At 37.7% G+C, this 18,003-nt stretch overlaps 1 protein-coding gene and 1 long non-coding RNA gene across 6 annotated transcripts in view; one reads left to right on the plus strand and one right to left on the minus strand.

Moving 5' to 3' along the window:
* Window positions 1-605: 605 nt before the first annotated feature.
* The window catches only part of CEP290 (centrosomal protein 290), a 46,367-nt gene continuing 28,969 nt past the window's right edge, over window positions 606-18,003 (minus strand). For all 5 annotated transcript variants that reach the window (XM_081929066.1, XM_081929064.1, XM_081929063.1 and 2 more), the window contains 18 exons: window positions 17,246-17,445; window positions 15,527-15,740; window positions 14,642-14,779; window positions 13,050-13,271; window positions 12,294-12,410; window positions 11,407-11,552; window positions 10,892-11,047; window positions 9,756-9,879; window positions 7,161-7,295; window positions 6,836-6,922; window positions 6,095-6,259; window positions 5,696-5,818; window positions 5,021-5,193; window positions 3,963-4,104; window positions 3,454-3,527; window positions 3,258-3,361; window positions 2,046-2,134; window positions 606-1,245 (listed from right to left, as the gene is read on the minus strand). In XM_081929066.1, coding sequence (XP_081785192.1) covers window positions 1,057-1,245; window positions 2,046-2,134; window positions 3,258-3,361; window positions 3,454-3,527; window positions 3,963-4,104; window positions 5,021-5,193; window positions 5,696-5,818; window positions 6,095-6,259; window positions 6,836-6,922; window positions 7,161-7,295; window positions 9,756-9,879; window positions 10,892-11,047; window positions 11,407-11,552; window positions 12,294-12,410; window positions 13,050-13,271; window positions 14,642-14,779; window positions 15,527-15,740; window positions 17,246-17,445 — 2,598 coding nt within the window. In that variant the 3' untranslated portion in view covers window positions 606-1,056. The remainder of the gene's footprint in view (window positions 1,246-2,045; window positions 2,135-3,257; window positions 3,362-3,453; window positions 3,528-3,962; window positions 4,105-5,020; window positions 5,194-5,695; window positions 5,819-6,094; window positions 6,260-6,835; window positions 6,923-7,160; window positions 7,296-9,755; window positions 9,880-10,891; window positions 11,048-11,406; window positions 11,553-12,293; window positions 12,411-13,049; window positions 13,272-14,641; window positions 14,780-15,526; window positions 15,741-17,245; window positions 17,446-18,003) is intronic.
* On the plus strand, window positions 4,125-17,285 carry LOC309379693. The gene is made up of 3 exons (XR_014172600.1): window positions 4,125-4,539; window positions 14,427-14,618; window positions 17,154-17,285. It is a non-coding gene; the product is annotated as an uncharacterized lncRNA (long non-coding RNA).

Below are 18,003 nucleotides of genomic sequence, written 5' to 3' on the forward strand. Positions count from 1 at the left end.
TTGTATGGATGAATTTCTTCTAGCAACGTTTAACTGAAAAGCATATTTAAATTTTGCAACAGATCAAACTATAAAGTGAAAGAAAAATTTCCAGAAGGCTTTTTTTTTAACAGAATGCTTTAGTGTCAAACTTTTGAGGAGTAGAACATTATTCTTCACTAACTTTGGGTCAATTGAGTAGCCTCGGGGTAGCTTTTTGTTTATATTTTATACTCTGCTACAAATATTGTAGCAAAAAATACTTGTGTGCATTAAATCAATTCTGAAGAGTTACTGTGTGCAAATTCATTGCTGTTTCCTCAAAAATACATACATGTAGTGATTTTGTTGCTTCCATATATTTTCAAAGGAGCAACATATATCTTATGAGTAATAAAAGTAAGATACATGTCTATATGTCATGGAATACAATGTTTGAGAAGCCACTGGCATTTGTTTTAAAATGTTTAAATTAATAAGATACATTTCTTTTGAAATGCATGTGTTACAATACTACTGTACATTGTTTGCTTAAATTATGTCAGGGCAGCTTTATGTAAAGTCGCTTCTGATAATGAAACTAAAATTCAGTCATACTAATGGAACGCAAAAAATGAGAAGTAAACTTGTTTAGCAAGTTTGTATATATTTTATTAGATAAAGCCCATATTTCTGGACTGTCAGTTTTAGGGTAAATAAGCATTAAACTGTTTGAATAATACACTAGTAATGAACAAATGTAGAAAAATAAATAATTTCTAAACTGCATTGAGTTTTATACCTTCACTGCAAGCACATCAATGTAAGATCTATAAAAATATAACACTGACTATATAATAAATTAGCACAAAAAACAACAGTATAATAGTACTATACCTTTAGTCCTTACTTTTGCTTCTGTGTTTGCAGAAGTGAAAACAAGCAGTAGCTCATGGAGATGCTTGCTTTGGCAAGAGCTGAAACACATTTCTGAGAAAGTATAAAAAAAGCTTGTTTGACCCCTGACATAAGAATGTTGTTGTTTATTTTCTGTGCCAAGTCTCAGGTCTTCTTTAAAAACATTCTGTACTTTTTCATTTAATCAATAGAAACTCTGGCTGGAATATCTACCTGAACACCAAATTGTTCAGAAAGTGTTTTCAATTTCTCTTCCAAGAGAATATTTTTTTTAACTTCTTCATTATAGTTGTATTTTAGATCCTCAATTTCTTCAAAAAAGGATGGATCAAAGTGGTCCAGTTCATTTTTCAGCTTTCTGACTTCTTCCTAATGAGGAACAGCAAAAATTTCACACAATAAATCCTTGCACATTAAATCCTAACAATTTCATCTCAGATACATGTGCATTGTTTCATCTTTCACTTGGAGCTTTGATGTAAAATGTAGGCCATAAACATAATGGGCACAATCCAGCCAAAGTTAAGTACTTTTAAATCCCAGAGATTCTAGTGGGGATGTAAGAATGTAGCTCTTTGCCCACTAAAATCAATGGGACCCAGAAGTCTGGCTAGCTCACGCTCCGAGTTTAAGAATATGGATGCAACTTTTCACTGTAGCAGAGGAGTGAATCTTCAGGTGGGTCATTTCTCTTCACTTTGCTAGGTAGGACTGTAGAAATACAGAAATGTATTTCTGTGGGAGAGAGCCTTGCCTTAGCTCCTATAGACAAGCTCTGGGTTTGCTCTGCCATTTTCTCTGCTTGCTGGAACTTCATAGTTTTTCTTCTTGCTAGATCTACTCTCAAAACCCCAAAGCTTTGCACTTGGGACAGTTTCACTATTTTTTCCACAGAATTAGGTTAAAATCTCTGGTGCTGCTGGCTTGTGCCTATACTGTTTAGTATCTTACCTTTGGGAATCTACAATCCAATATGGGGAAATTTCACCTGTCTTGAAAAGCTTGATAGGAAAGAGGTAACCTGTGAGTGGCAGGTGAAATACCTAGCAAGGAATGACTGTTAATAGCTTGCCTCAAATTGTGGGTAATGATAGCTAAAGCACATTCTGAAAATCTTCTCAATAAACAGATACTTATCTGGAAGAAATTGGAATATTTACAACACTTACATGAAGTCGCTGCTGTTCTAAATCGGAGGTTTTCAACTGTGTCTTGAGGCTTGTTACCTCTGCCAGTAGTTTATAGTTTCCATCTTTCCCTACGGATTCAAATGGAAGATTTTCCATATGTATGTGTGTGATGAAGATTCCAAAAAAGTTACAAGCTAGAAAGTCTATTCTCTACTGCTACAAAGTTAATAATTTACTGCAAACATTTACAGGCAGCTCCCCATTTGATTTGCATGCAGTGCAAGGCACCTGGAAGTGGTACCCAGAAATGGGGAGCATCTGGTTAGCCAAGCGCTGCTGTCCCATACATGTCAGCTGTGCCTGCTATGCCACCCCTGTGAGCATAAGGGACAGCAGGCCTTGGCTGAGGACTCCTCTCCAGGGTGCTTCCATTTTACACAACCTCATGTGTGCATGTGGGGCCCCAGAACGGAACCCCCACATAAATAGGGAGTCACCTTTACATTATTTACATAAGCATATTGTTCAGGCATCTTCAGACAAAAAGTCTAACTGCTCATGTGTTTACTAGGCTTGTACCACAGGCAGTTTGGCCTACTTTTTCATACATGTACATAATACTCATAGGTTTTAGATGCCAGTTAACAGCCTTATGTGCAACAGCTGTCTAACCTCAGAGTACAGGAAAAACTACCACTACTTTCCAGTGTTCTGTTCTCGTTTTCCTGAAACATAATATTCTAAATCTAATGTTATTTCCCTCAATAAATGTAAAGTTTCCAATACAAGTGGAGTAAATGAAGCCATCTCATTGGTCCAGCCAGGTGAGTAAATAAAGTCCTTACATGACAATTCAAGATGAGCTTTAGCATTAAATAAAACCGGGGAGTCCCAGGTTTTGTAGCGCTTCACCTGAGTTGCTTTGTGACAAAAAGTGGATATTCTGGGAGAATGGTTCTATAAAAACTTAGATACCGATTACTGTAATTTACTTCACATTCAAAAACCTATTAGTCAAAAGTCCTAAACCTTCCCTTGCTTGAGTGGAAGGCACTTTTGCTCACATACGTCTACCATTTCCTCCCTCTTTTAGCCTTCCACACTTCATTCAGCATTGTTCAGATATGTCCCTGATTCTAGGAAGTAGCTTTTCAAAAGGCTAGAAAGCCCTGTTGTGTGAGTGAAGTTCTGCTAAAGCTTCTTTATATTTAAGTCTTTAGTAGGTTTAATCTGTAGTATTTTAAACGTTACCAGCTGCAAATCCACCATCTTCCTTAACTTCAGTCTGTTTTCGAGAACTCTCCACCTGGTAAGCTAACTCTGCTTTTTCCTTTTCCAAACGATCATTGGTTAATCTGCAAATGCATAAAACAGGACAAAGATCTAAATAGTCCTCAATATTTTTCCATGTAGATCTGTAGAAGAAAGAAGCTTTTCTTCGCTTTACCTGAGAAGCTGAAGTTCTTTGGCAAGCCCTTGCTCTGTTTTAGCACCCTCAGGAAAGTGTTTGAGAAGTTCAACCTTTACACAGAAGGGGGGAAAAATACTTTTATTTTAACATTAGAAATTTCTAGGTCTTTGCCAGATTGCCTGTAGCAGAGCAAAGAACCCAGAAGACAAAGTTCAGCTCCTGTGCTGTCTGGGGTTGGGGTGTGAACAAGAACAGGTAGTGCATACCTGACTCCAAAGGAAAGAAAAAAGCTAAAAAGTAATGAATTAAAAAGCCTGCTGAAAATAAAACTATAAGGGACTTTAAAAAAAACAAACCCCTTTGTAAAGCCAGAAGACGTAACACAAACAGAAGATGGTGCTATTCCAAATGCAAGGCCTTTCCTCTAGATGAGGAAAGGAAAGTACAGCATCCTAAACAAAAGGTAGGTTGTGCATTAAAATTCTGCAAATAAAATATAAATTAAAGATGGTTGGCAAAGTACTCCCAGAATCATGTTTACTTACCTGTTCTTTTAAAATTTCAATATATTTTTCATTTTTTTCTTCACTCTCTGTGGATTTTCGTAATGCCTGTTTAAGATCACTAATGGCTTGAGTTTTTTTGGCAATATCAGCTTCCATTTCTTTCATCTTATTTTCATACATTCTGAAAGAGAAAATTAAGATCTGTTCAAAACATTGTTTCTAGACTTTAGAATAAAACCTTAAGCAGCTATATCAAGGGAGTGCAGCAAAGAGGGATCATTTTACAAAACAGTGTGGGAAAGATGTTTTATATGTCAAGACTTGCTGATCTACAAATTATATTAAGGCACCACACTTTGCACAACTTGCATTTATTTTTCCACTAATACGCAAAGCAGAAACAGCCAACTGATGAAATTCACAAGTGGGAGAAGATATAAATAAGGAGGGTGGACAATTTTTTAGCCATTTCTCTTCCGTAAATATGAAACCAGTATGATGCTTTATCAAATTGATGGTGGGATTTTTTTTAAAAAAGGACACTTTCCTTCTTTCCAACATTGTTGCTCAAAGTTAAAAAAAAATACATACAATATGAGAAGAAATCTGTATCATGGTGAGTATTCAAGAGCACACCATTTTCTAAGGACCACTTGATGCCTGTTAGTTGCTGGGAAACTTGCAAAGTATCGTGGACTAGGCAGAGCCTGGTTTGATATAGCCAAGGCGTTTATTATATTCCTTAACTGGAGTACAAATTAAGGATAATTTAACTATCAAAAAGTCCCAAAGTATGTCCTCTTTTAACAAATGTGTAAGGTGTGAATGAATGGACCACTGAGACACTTAATAAAAATAAAAGCAACCTGAAACCAACTATTTCACACTGTATTATTCACATTAGTCTAACAACAGTCAGCAACTGTCCCAAACAGCATTTATGACTGACTAAATAAGTATACTGTATACATGACTCAGGATCATATACTGGATATGTACAATTTTTTTTTTTTATTCTGAAAATAAGTCTCTCGTTTATTGGCAATAATGAGGACAATAGACAAGCAAACCTATCCAATTAATGTTCAAGTTCTTACCTTGTTATCACAATGGATTTCCCACCCTTGCCATCAGCTCCCTCAAGCTGCAGGTTTCTGCTTTCTGCCAAGCTTAGCTTCCTTATGGTCTCTTCCAGTTCTGCAGTCAATTTCTCATTTATTATCTCAAGATTATTCTTTGCAATCCGCAGCTTCTCTGAATTCTCTGCTTCCTATTGACCAACAAAAATCCCCCCAAGAACACTGCATGCATTGAACTGGTTCAGATGGAATTTTTCAAGACAGGGTACGCCTATACCTTATGTCAGCTTAAGCACCGTTCAGTTCAAACTAGAGTTGTTCATTATATCTGAAATGAGAAACTGTTTTAATACCTGCTTACAAACCTAGATCTCAGAAATCATCTTTCATTCCTGATTAGTAAATACAAAAACATATTGGCTTGTTTCAGATGTAATGAAGAACCCTGCTCTGAATGAAACAGAAGTGTTGAAGCTGTTGTGCAAGGGAAGGGCAAAAGGGGAGTGTTAATTCCTACTTACTACATACTATGCTTTAACATGCCAGGGTTTTTATGCCCCAAAGGATCCATTGTAACAAGGAATTTTAAAAAAGCTATATTAGATATTCTAAGCTAGAAGGCCTTTGTGTTTTGAGAGAAGAAGTGAATGATAATAAGAATACTTCATGATATCAACGTTTTCACAGATGTACCTTTTTCAGCTCCTTCCGGATTCTCTCATTTTCAGCAATTATCTTTTCTGTGCCTTTAGTTTTCAGTTCATAGCGCATACTCAATTCCCCTCCAAGGTGAACTTTTAGTTTTTCCATTTCAGACTTAATTCAGAAATAAATAAAAGAGTATTGGTTATCTGTCATGTTGATATTGTTACAAACTGGAAAAAAGCACCGTGCCCATTTAAGTATAGGGAAAAAACTCTCACCAATTTAGACAGCTGTGTGTGATTCTTTAAAAATCACCTATAAGTTTAAAATAGAATCCTACACTGAGCTTTCCATGTATACATTGAAAGTACTGACATGGATCTTATATACATTTAATTTTTATATTAAGGAACAAAATCATACGGCTTTCAAAAGAGAGTATGTTACCTTTAAACATTCATTTTCTTGTTCAAGGCTGGCCAGTTTTTCATTGGAGACTACTCCAGGTGCTTTCTTAAGCTCTTCGTTTTCTCTCTGAACTCTCTCCACAACCTTTTTCATCAAACCAATTGTTTTCTCTAACTCTGGAATAGTTTTCCCACTTCTTCCAGACTATACAACAAAGAAATATTTGTCATTTTCATGTCAAAGAACTCCAGTTATTAGACAGCACCAGTTCATTTTCATTTAGTTCTCACAGAATCTTTAGCTTTTTTGGAAACAGGTTATGAAGGGTTGGCAAGCCGGAATTGTGTTTCGGCAGGACCACCTCTATCTATCTATCTATGGATGATAAACTTGGTCATGCAAAAGCCAAACGTTCCCTATAATCTTAATGCAATCAAGACAACTGAACACTTGGCTTGAAAGTTCTAGCCCTGAAACTCATCCATCCAGAGTCACATGCCCAGAAAAGTGCAGATAATTGCATTCCCTTCTTACTCACTTGGAAATTTCCCTTTCAGTTGCCACAGTGGCATTTTGTTCTCTAAGATAGCTGACTTTAATCCTGGGACTCAGTGTTTTTTGAAGCAGAGGCGTATGTGACTCCCTAAGTTAAACATTTCATATTGTTTTTTGTGTGAATAGCTAATAGCTGTAAAAGAAGTATGATTTAGGAAAAAGGAAACAAAATATTTGGTTTACTCTTGTTCTTAAAATTCAAGCTCCACAATGTTTAATACATACCCCTCTGACATTGCCTAGCTTCCGCTCAGCTTCTGCCTTCTCTCGTTTCAGGAGCTCACACATTTCCTTTAAATCAGCTACTTGGTTCTAAAGAGAATAAAAGAGTTTTACCCAGCTGAAAACTATACTCTAAAAATTATGCAGTTTACACTCAAAATAATTGATCAGAACCATTATTATCTAATGAATTTTTCCGTTTGGGGTAAATGAAGGTTATATATGTGACTTATCATATAAATGATTCATAATGAAAGGACTCATGAACCCCAAAGTATATATTGGCATTCTGTGGCACCAGTCAACACACTGCTTGTTAAAAATATACCTTTAATCTTGGCAAGTCTTTGTTGGCCTGTTCCAGCTGGAATCGTAATTCCATATTTTCAGATGATAGCATTAGGTTTTCCTTTTGAAGCTCTTGTTCTTTTTGATATTGATCATCTGATCCTAATCCTGATGTCTTAGCAAGCAGAAAAGGAGAAAGATTAGTATCAAAATGCTGAATATTTGCATTGTTTCACTTGACAAATAGCAATGCAATTGTAACATTCTGGTAAATGCCTGATCAGTTTATCCATAAACAGATCAGGCATTTACCAGAATGTTACAAGTGCATTGCTCTTTTTGTCTTTGGGTTTGTCACTGATATATGGCGTCTGATACAACACTCGTCAAAAAGAAATGTTGCTCACTGCTAAGGCTTTAAAGGGACTAGCAGTTTGAATTGTGTTTTGAAATGGGCTAGAAGCCCATTTCCAAGAACAGTCCCAGTAAGCAGAAGTAACAGCAGCTGTCTCATACACATGCACATTATACGCATACACATACGCATTATAGTAGTGAATCCTGGGTCCTATTCACTCGATAATTCCGTGAGTACTGTTTCACTGAATTCAACCAGAATTTAACAGTAATATTTGATTTGAGCTCAACTCACTGCAACACCTGCCATGGTTCTGTTATGAAAATATTATCTACTTTGTACAGCTAGCCACTATGCACAGAAATGTATGCTAATAAGCTGCTCATGGTGGCAAATAACTACTTGTAGTATTATATGCACAAATAGCAAATTCAAGCCCTATTTGGGTGCACATGCAACACATGGAAAGAGGTAAGGCAGGTGGCAGGGATGTAGTAGAGATAATGAAGGCTAGATGTTTGGGCACCTTCTGACTCCCCCCCTCCAGTGACTAATCACATGAGGGGCCCCTTTTCCAACTCTACAATTCTATGACTGAACATATAGGGCTTGAACAAGCAACAGCAATAAGACACATTCACAATGAACCATAAACAATGCTCAAGATATATGCTGGAATGTTTCTCTTGTATGAGTACAAGCTCATATTTTAGTACCACCACTACAAAAAACAATTCTTTACATTTCATTCACCGTCCTGGATGTTGTGGCAGCCTATTTCATCCTATGCACTTGTATTCTAGAGCAAAAAGCCTCAGGTGTGGACAGTTACTATGATGGTGCTGTAGGTTAAACTAGGAAATGATGGGGTTTCTGGTCACACTACATGACACACTTCAAGCAAGATCAGCTACACAAAGGATTGGTAAAGGGGAAAAGCAGGGAGTTCTTGTTTTTGGCAAACCTGAGGAACTTCACAAAACTCTGGAATCAGGTCAGCCCTCTCTTGCTCAGCTTGATGGCTCTCACAGGCATCTTCTACTATGATCTCATCATTATTTTTTTCAATTTCTGTATCGGAATCGCTGGGCTGATTAGCAGCTTCTTCCGAGTTAGGCTGAATGGAGCTCTTTCCGTCAGGACAAGATTCATGCCCTGTTGCTTTTTCTTGTTCATCTTCCCCACCTTCATCTCCATCACCACCACCACCACTGCCACTAGAATGCTTGCAAGTTTCTTCTGTTTCTCCTTTGGTTATTTCACATTCTTGGTCAATTTTCTCTTCTTCAGCAGAAGCATTTTTCTGTTCTGCATTCTCTTCAATGGAACTCGTTTTTGGAGAGCTGCTCTTTTTACCTTCTGACGCTGCCTCTAAATCCACTCGATTTTCCCCATTTTCAAAGTGCTGTTCTGGAATTCCATTGACAGCAACACCTTTGGCAACCTGATGGGATTCGTCTGTAATATGTGTCCCCTCATTGTCCCCATCGTCATATGTGTTAGTCATATCATCAAAAGCTTGGTGTCTTGACTTGGTGTTGCCTAACAGAGTCCTTTTAGGCAGGTGTTTCAGATGTTTGTGCTTAGTGAATTTGTTAGTAGTAAGAGAAGTATTAGCCAATGCAGCTGTCTCACATGGAGAACTCTGATACAGAAGAAAGAGGTAATGTTGCATAGAAAGAAAAGTAGTAGATAGTAAAGGAAGGATGACACCTATTCACATTAATGTAACTTAATCAGAACATAAGGATACACTGACACTGATTTTATATCCTTTTTCTAAAAAGTGTCTTACTCTGAATTTGCATTTTTCATTTCCACTCAGTTTATACCTTTAAGTGGGAGTATTCAGATGTTACTAAGTTCAGTGTATCTCTCTAGTGGAGATAGAATTGAAATTCCCTTTTTATCTAAGCCTGCTCAGGCAGTATTTCTTCCCCCATTACAGGACCTTATATGCTTTCTCATCACCCCTCAAGACAGGCATTGATGCTTCAATCTTCTCACTTCAGTCCTTGCAATATAAAATATGAAGGTTCTCCTAATGTTAATACAATGCTATCATTACAAAACAACCAGGTAGAAATCCATTGGTGTTCAGAATTACAAAGCTTTAAGTACCCGGTTTCTGCAGCACTTGCACAGGCATTAAAATTCTCATCAGCTGAGATAAAGAACAGAAACAAGACAGCTTACACAATGAAGGCTACAAGTTGAATGTAAACACACACACACACATGGTTGCATAATTCAAGTAATAAGAATAGATTAACCTACCGAAGGTCTTGAAAAAGTGTCTCTGGAAAGCTGTTTCTCCAATACAAGAAGCTTTTCTTGTAGGTATCTGTTTTTTAAGTGTAAATCTTCTACAACAGAATCTCGAGGGACAGCATACTGTGTCCTACATAAAAAGCATGTGAGATTGCAGAACCAGTGCATGACTTGACATACGATTTACATTTTTATAATTATTCTACTTAAACATGGGTAAGGATGAGTAGCATTAGATATGCACCAGCTTTTCTATAATGCACATGCTATCCTACAGCATTACATAAAATATATTTATCCACACACATATTGATTTGGTTCAGATGCAATGCTAAACTATGCTTTAGTTTTACATGCATAACTCTCAGACTTGTACACTACCCATTCCCCTCTCCTCCTCCAACATGACCATGAACAATTGATCAGAAGGTTTCACTTCCATTTTCAATTAACCATGATTAATCATTTCGTCAGAACTCCTAAAAATACGTATTTCTGCACTGTACTTGTTAATAAGAGGGTGCCACAGAAAACGTTAATCCTCTTTTAAGAAATGCCTGTTTGTGAAAAAGCAGCATTCCTCTCTAAAATATCAAGAGTAGCCTAATTTGAACATAAAGCTAACCCATAGCTGTTTAGCTAAAGTATGGTTTTTCTGAAAATCTGAACCCAGCTTACTACTTTACCCATATTTGTATCTGCCAACAAACCATATTGTGAAGCCACAATTGGTTATTGGGTTACAATGATTTGGAGTAACGCCCAAACCCCAAAGCTCTACTTGACCATGGTTTGTTGAGCAAACTCACCCCAACCACTCACCAAGCTACAGTCATGAGGCAGGAACAACTGGAAAGCAAACTAAGCTTTAGAAAAATAAGCTGTGGCTTGTTTGCCTGTCTGCTTCTTGAACAAAAGCATGGTTAAAACAAACAAATATCCAGCATTGTGTGTACATTAAAACTAACTAATGTAATTTTTTAATGCCATGCTTGTATTAATTCCTCAAAATGGTTAAAATGTTCAGCTTCCAGGAACAGTGCTCTCTTGAAATGTACTTAATAAATCAAAAGTGCCTATTTAGAAAAGACCATAAAAAACAGAGCACTCTTAATTTCACTTTTTTTGGAAGTATTTCTTACTTTAGGTGAACAATCTCATTCTCCAAATCTATATTTCGTTTTCGTAGCTCTTCCAGCTCTCTCTCTGATTCAGAGGCTCGCACTCCTACAACCTGATCAACAGTAACACCACAGCTCTTGAGTTTCTTCTGCAAAGCAATTTTTTCTTTATCCGCCCTGTAGTATTTAATGGATTTTCATTAATATAATGGTACATTTGCTTCCATACAAAATAACATTTGAAGATTAATTGGTCTGCTTAATCTGATGCATGCCTACTTGGAAATCATTCCTACTCAGTTGAACGAGTTTCCCTCTCAGGAAATGTGTACAGGATTGCAGCCCTATTTGAGGAAGTTTTTTCCAGGAGTACCTACAATTGGGAGATCTAGAAAACTGTGCCAATGGACTACATTTGAGAAAGTGCTGTCTGCAGCCTTATAGACATACAATACACTACTATAGCACCATGTCCTTGATCAATGAATAGTGGTATGTCATATTGCTGTGAGTTTTGTTAATTAAAGAAATCTTACTTTGAAAAAAGTTCCTTTACTGTGTTTAACTGTTTGGCTAAGGACTCTACTTCCTTCTCCTTTTCTTTCAGTTTGCTCCTCATTCCTTCCATTTTCATCTGCCATTTCTTACTTTCTTCCCATCTAATTAATTCTTCCTTAGAGCTCTGCAAAATGATCAAAAACAAAAATGTAAAGTTCTCCAATTTTATTTCTAAAGCGTAAAAACATCCATATTTAAGTCTGCTTATTTTTCTTTAATAAATGCATGCATAAATGTTTGATGTGCTTTTTCTATCCTCTTCACTGTGGAATCGAGAACCCTTTTTGGACAGACAGGACCAATCATGCTATCTGACCATTCATTCATTCATTCATTTGCATTCTGCCTTTGGGGGCACAGCCTACCTAAGAAGCCTTGCAATATCAAAACAGTATAAAACACATCACGCATACAACCTAGCATTAACAATGATCTAAAACAGGGGTAGGCAACCTAAAGCCCGTGGGCCGGATTTGGCCCAATTGCCTTCTCAATCCGGCCCAGACAGTCCAGGAATCAGTGTGTTTTTACATGAGTAGAATGTGTGCTTTTATTTAAAATGCATCTCTGGGTTATTTGTGGGGCATAGAAATTTGTTCATTCGCCCCCCCTCCCCAAAAAAATATATAGTCTGGCCCACCACATGGGCTGAGGGATGGTGGACTGGCCCACAGCTGAAAAAGGTTGCTGACCCCTGATCTAAAACAAAACTTTAACCACCACTACCCCAACCCTGCCCACAAAGTATTGCATTCATAACAAAGCAAAGGAGTCATTATAATGCAACCCCCCCCCCAAAAAAAACCCAACATGACAGTGAGAAATGATGTAAGCTAAATTTATTTTAGTTGTGCATCTCTCATACCTTGTCCTCTCTTGGGGTTTTCATTTCTGACTCATCACTCTTCTTTCCTAGTTCACTTTCCAACTTCTTAATTTTTCTTTGAAGTTCCTCTATCAGGCTTTGGTCATCAGCTTTTCCCTGAAAAATTGGGAAAGGTTTAAACTAACTTTAAATTGCCATGCATCATGACTGTGGACATTGGGAGCATTTTAGCAGGTATCACCACTGCACAACCAGATGCGATATGCAAACCCCATTGAAATGAATGCAAAATACACAGTGGCTATCTTTTCTGGATTATGCTCTTAATTAGAGAAGCACTGGCTCTAAGAAATGATTATATATATTACACACACACACACACACACACACACATACATATATATATATACACACACACACAGGCACAAACACATTAAGGGATAATGCAAGCATTCTACACATGCAAATATTCTTCATTCAAATAACCAAGTTTAATGCTTCAAGTATATAAATAAGATTATAATTAAGATTTAAATAAGACACAAGCACAGATACATAGATAAGCTGGCTGATTTGCACTTAATCATAGTTGCCAGATTTTTATTTATTCAATTCATTTATATATTGCAAACTCAGATATATATGCAGTGTACAAAATTCTCAATTAGAACCAAAACAACGTTCAGTTGATTTGCTGCAGTGCAAAACCAGCCAATGAGTGACTCAGGAAATATGCAATTTATTTGTATACTACCAAAACAATGTTCTTTGTTTTATAATTCAAAAAATATTTACCTGAATTGCATTGGTTAGCCTTTTAATCCTCTTTTTCAGTTCTTCATTTTCTTTTTCCATCTCTTCTTTCTCCCTCAGAAATTTAGTGTGGGCTTTAACTTTTTTCTGAAGCTCGTGATTTAAATCATCCACCTCATCTAGTAATGAATTCTCTTTATTTTTGCTTAGCTTGAGGGCATCTTTAAGTCTGGAAAGTTGGTCATTTAAATCTTCTAACTGAATCTAAGAAAATATTTTTTTATGATATATTATTTCAGGACTGCCAACAAAATGAACAAAGAAACGAATGACAATGGCAGACAATAAACATCTTTGCTAATATTGGGTGATATTATGGTCAATTAAACCCAGAACGGATCCACTGAAAACAACATACAAGTCAAATGATCTCTATTTATCTACTCTGAATGTGATTAATCTTAGATATCACCTACTAAAAACACAGTTCTAAAAACCCTGACTCTGTACATTTGTGACCAAAAAAGAAGCTAAAAGGAGAGACCCTTTTTTTCTCAACCACACCAAATACTCAGTTGCATTAAGACTCTATGCTGCTGGATTAAACATCAAAAGCTGGGGCCGTTGGTGCATCAAGCCCAGTATGATCAACTCATATAGGCAGCACCTGTCTTTTGGAAAGTTACTAACTGAAATATTTTTAGTGGAAATGCTAGAGATACAATCCAGGAATAAAGGTAAAGGTACCCCTGCCCGTACGGGCCAGTCGTGTCCGACTCTAGGGTTGTGCGCCCATCTCACTTAAGAGGCCGAGGGCCAGCGCTGTCCGGAGACACTTCCAGGTCATGTGGCCAGCGTGACGAAGCTGCTCTGGCGAGCCGGCACCAGCGTAGCACACGGAAACGCTGTTTACCTTCCCGCTATAAAGCGGTACCTATTTATCTACTTGCACTTAGAGGTGCTTTCGAACTGCTAGGTGGGCAGGAGATGGGACCGAGAGACGGGAGCTCACCCCGCCGCGGGGATTCGAACCGCCGACCATGCGATCGGCAAGCCCTAGGCGCTGAGGTTTTACCCACAGCGCCACCCGTGTCCCAGGAATATATGTACGCAAAAGGACATGGTTCACCACATAACAACCCTATTATCAAATAGTTATTGCTGAACTGCAAGCCTAAATCCAGCCATTTTTTCTAAACACCAATAAAGTATTATGATGTATCCATTTATTGTTCTTCTAGGGAAGAAACCATGCCAAACCATGCAAAACCATGGGTCCTATACATCTTGCAATCCATGTGCCAGGTTTCCAGGAAGCACAAGTCTGTTTTTTTGTGGAATAGACTGCAATTACAGACACATTATCAGTGTACCTTGATCACAGTAATATGGAACACCGTTTCATTCAATTTTGTGCAGGAGGCCCACACACAGTGTGGTGAAATTAACAGGAACTGCTAAGTAGCATGTCTGGGAAAGTGCATCATGGGGCTTTTAACACTCAAAAGTACTATTTGAGGACTGGAAGATACAGCAACGTATTGGTGTCTGTAATGCTCACAGTGACATCTATCCGCTCTGGTGTTCTGCTTTCACATCAGGCCAATATAGGTAAGACTTCACTTCCTGCTCACCCTCAGTTCCTTTGTTTGCTTGTCAACGATCTGTTGAACATTCATGTGTGCCTCTTTTTGTGATGCTACAGAAATAATCTGTTGTTCTGCAGCAGCTGTCATTTCTGCTCGGAGCTCCAGAAGTGCTTTACTCAAAGCCTGAAAAATACTTATCAATCTTAAAAATGATAAATTTGATGAAAAACAATAAACACAAATACTTATAACATCTAGGTCAAAATTTTGCAGTTATATACCTATGTGCTTTGCTGGACAGCTGAAGAAAGCAAGCAGTTAAAAAACAAACAAACAACCCAACAGGGATAAAAGACAGGAGTAAGATATATGTCTATGACACAAAGTGGGAAAAGGTTAACAGTACATAGAGTTAATATTAGGTTTAAATAATAAAGTAGCCTAATATTCAACAAACTCTCTGCCATCATTTCTGGTGGCAGTTAACATAAGGCAGTAAGAAGAGCCATGCTGGTTCAGACCAGTGGCCCATCTAGTTGGGGTAACCCAGTCAGATTGCGGGGGGGGGGGGGGGTTACAAATATAAATAAATAAATAAATGTTCAGCATCCTGTTCTCACGGTGGGAAACCCACAGGCAGGATTTGAGCACAAGAGCATTCTCCCCTCCTGTGCTATCCAGCAACTGGTTAAGTGTTTGGGGTGAAGTTGAGCCCACGACATTCAAAAGTTATAGAATTAAAGCCAATGTTCCCTCAATTAATTCTTTATTGTTCTTATTTCACAAAAGTGTCTAAAATATACTAGACACTGTATGTAAGAAAAATGAATAGGTCCCTGCAGAGAGGCTCACAATAAAAAAGGTGAAATAATTCTGGTTTGTTAGAGAAAATGAGCTGGTTTACACCCAATTACTAGTTTCCATGCTTACCTTCTGCTGTTTCTCTTTTAAGGCTAGCTGATTCTTCAGCCGTTCCACTAGATTTTTCATTGTAGTTGTTGGAGCTCTATTATTTGCTTCTCTTTGGGCCTCCAGCTCCAGTTTTGCATTCAGTAATTCTTTCTCCATCTGTGACAACAAACTTCTTAGCTCATCCACTTCATCTTTCAATTTTTTCACTTCAGCTGCATGCTTCTCTTCAAGCCTAGCAGAGCAAAATAATAAATAATAATGACATCCATTGGCAAAATTGAGCGAGTTCCAGATGGACTAACTAGGCTGAAGTATTGCATCGTTTCGATTATAATTATACATTATTACCAACAGCAGCCTAGAGGAGCAACACACTGTCAAACTGTCTTTGTGATAAGCAAAGTCAGCTGTGTTCTCTCATTTATTTTCTTCATAGCTCATTAACAAACAAATGTCCTCACTTTATTTCACCTCGTGGCTCAAAAATCTACTGTTCAAAACATATGCTTGGGAGGAGAATCATCAGGGTAGTCCAGGCCACCACCCACCGCATAAAAATCCTGAGAGCTCTGCCAGATGTCTGCTTGTTAAGTTTCATGTTTGAATGGGGGTTTATCAAAGCTGAATCTAATGCATGTGACCCAGAAATGAGGAAACTGTGGCCATTCAGATCTTGTGGGACTCCGTTTCCATCAGCCCCATACAGCGAAGCCAATGGCCAAGGAGAATGAGAACTGTTGTCCTGCAACATCTAGAAGGTCATGGGTTGTCCAGCAATATCTAGAAGGTAATGGGTTTTCCACCCATTGATTCTGTGATGACTGCAGAGACCAGTGAATGGATTCCAACTGGTCAAACCCTCCAGTAATTTGAAGGCAAGTAGTTACAATCCAGTCATATATACCTAAATCTAATTTGGGGGGAAAGACACCATATAACAACCACAGTCACAAGAGGTTAATTATGGAGGGAAGGATACTGTCTACATAATGCTTATTCCAGAGCAATGAAGCTGAACTAAATAGTACTACAGGCTATGGACTACAACCAATCTTATTCTTTTAACGAAATCCTATAAAAACCAAAGGGTGGTATCCAACGAAGCAGTTCCACTAGCCCAAGCAATGAAACTTATTCTCCCTCTCCTCTCCCCATGCAATCCATAAATATGTTCTGGGGTTCCCCCAGAGCAGGTTGGGGGGCCTGGTGGGAGAGGAAGCTCCACAGTTCAGCCAAAAGGGCTTGTGCAAGAAGAACTGTTAGTTGGATACTGCCCAATGAACTGATCTTTTCAACATACCTTTTAAATAATAATAATTATTATTAATTATTATTATTTGAATTTATATACCACCGTATACCCGGAGGTCTCAGGGAGGTTCACATAAAAAGATCACAGTATATAAAATAAAAAGAAAAGCAATAACCCAATAATACACTCTCCCCCCTCCCCCGGCCAAAGAGCCACATTTTAAAAGGGTATGGGATGTTGATCAGGAGGTTAAAAAGGAACATTTTTTCCTGGCGCCTAAAAGTGTATAAAGAAGTACTCCTGAAAACAAAAATAACCCATTATTTTTATATAATAATAATGAGCTCTATGTTTAAGCTGAATGCTTACCTCTACGATTATTATATATTTTAGCCAAGGTTTTCTAAAGATTGATGAAACATGACAACTCTCAAGATCCCTGCAGATCATTTACAGAATGAAGTATAATTCTAATCTACACTTACTGGACCCTGATGTTATCAAATTCCTTGATTTTTGCCAAAGTAATCTGCTTTTGCTTCTGCAACTCGGACGATGTTTTCTTTAATTTGTTCAGAAGGGATGCAAGGGAACTGTCCTGTTCTGCTACAGTTTGCTCCATCTCTGCCAGACGAATTAAATGTTTATTTGCTGGGACAGCTAAAGATGGCTTTTTCACCAACTCCTGTGGAACAAAACAGGTTATCTAATGAGTAAATATTCCATTGTTTGTTTGATATTACTGTTTAACTCATATCCTGGATGTAATGTATAAGCTAAGATGCATTATATATTTGCATCTTAAGTAAGTTGAGGTACTGTATGGCTCATTTGCCCTTATTTACCTGGTAAATTCTTGAAATATAACCATGTTTTTCATTCGCATGCTGTGAAGCCCTAACAATAGCTTGTCTAAAAATAGCGTTTTACAAAAATTCCTTAAAATGGTTTCCAGAAATCCTTTTTATTACCAGTGTGTTTTATTATTTTTCTATCATCTGGAATGCAGTACACTATGGCACTGATGATATCATAAGAAAGGCACCTTTGTTGCTTTAAACATTGGGCCATGGTCACAGGATATGAAGTCATCACTGCAAATTTGGGGCCCAGATCCTTAAGAGCTTTATATGTCAACTCGTCACTAATGGTACCCCAAAGGCTGCAGAAAGTCAGTGGAAGCCTGATGGAACTCAATGGCTGGATCCCAAGTGCTCCTGGTGTGAGCAGACATTGATTCAGC

This window comes from Podarcis melisellensis (assembly GCF_964234715.1).
Source record: "Podarcis melisellensis genome assembly, chromosome: 10".
NCBI classification, from domain to species: Eukaryota; Metazoa; Chordata; class Lepidosauria; order Squamata; family Lacertidae; genus Podarcis; species Podarcis melisellensis.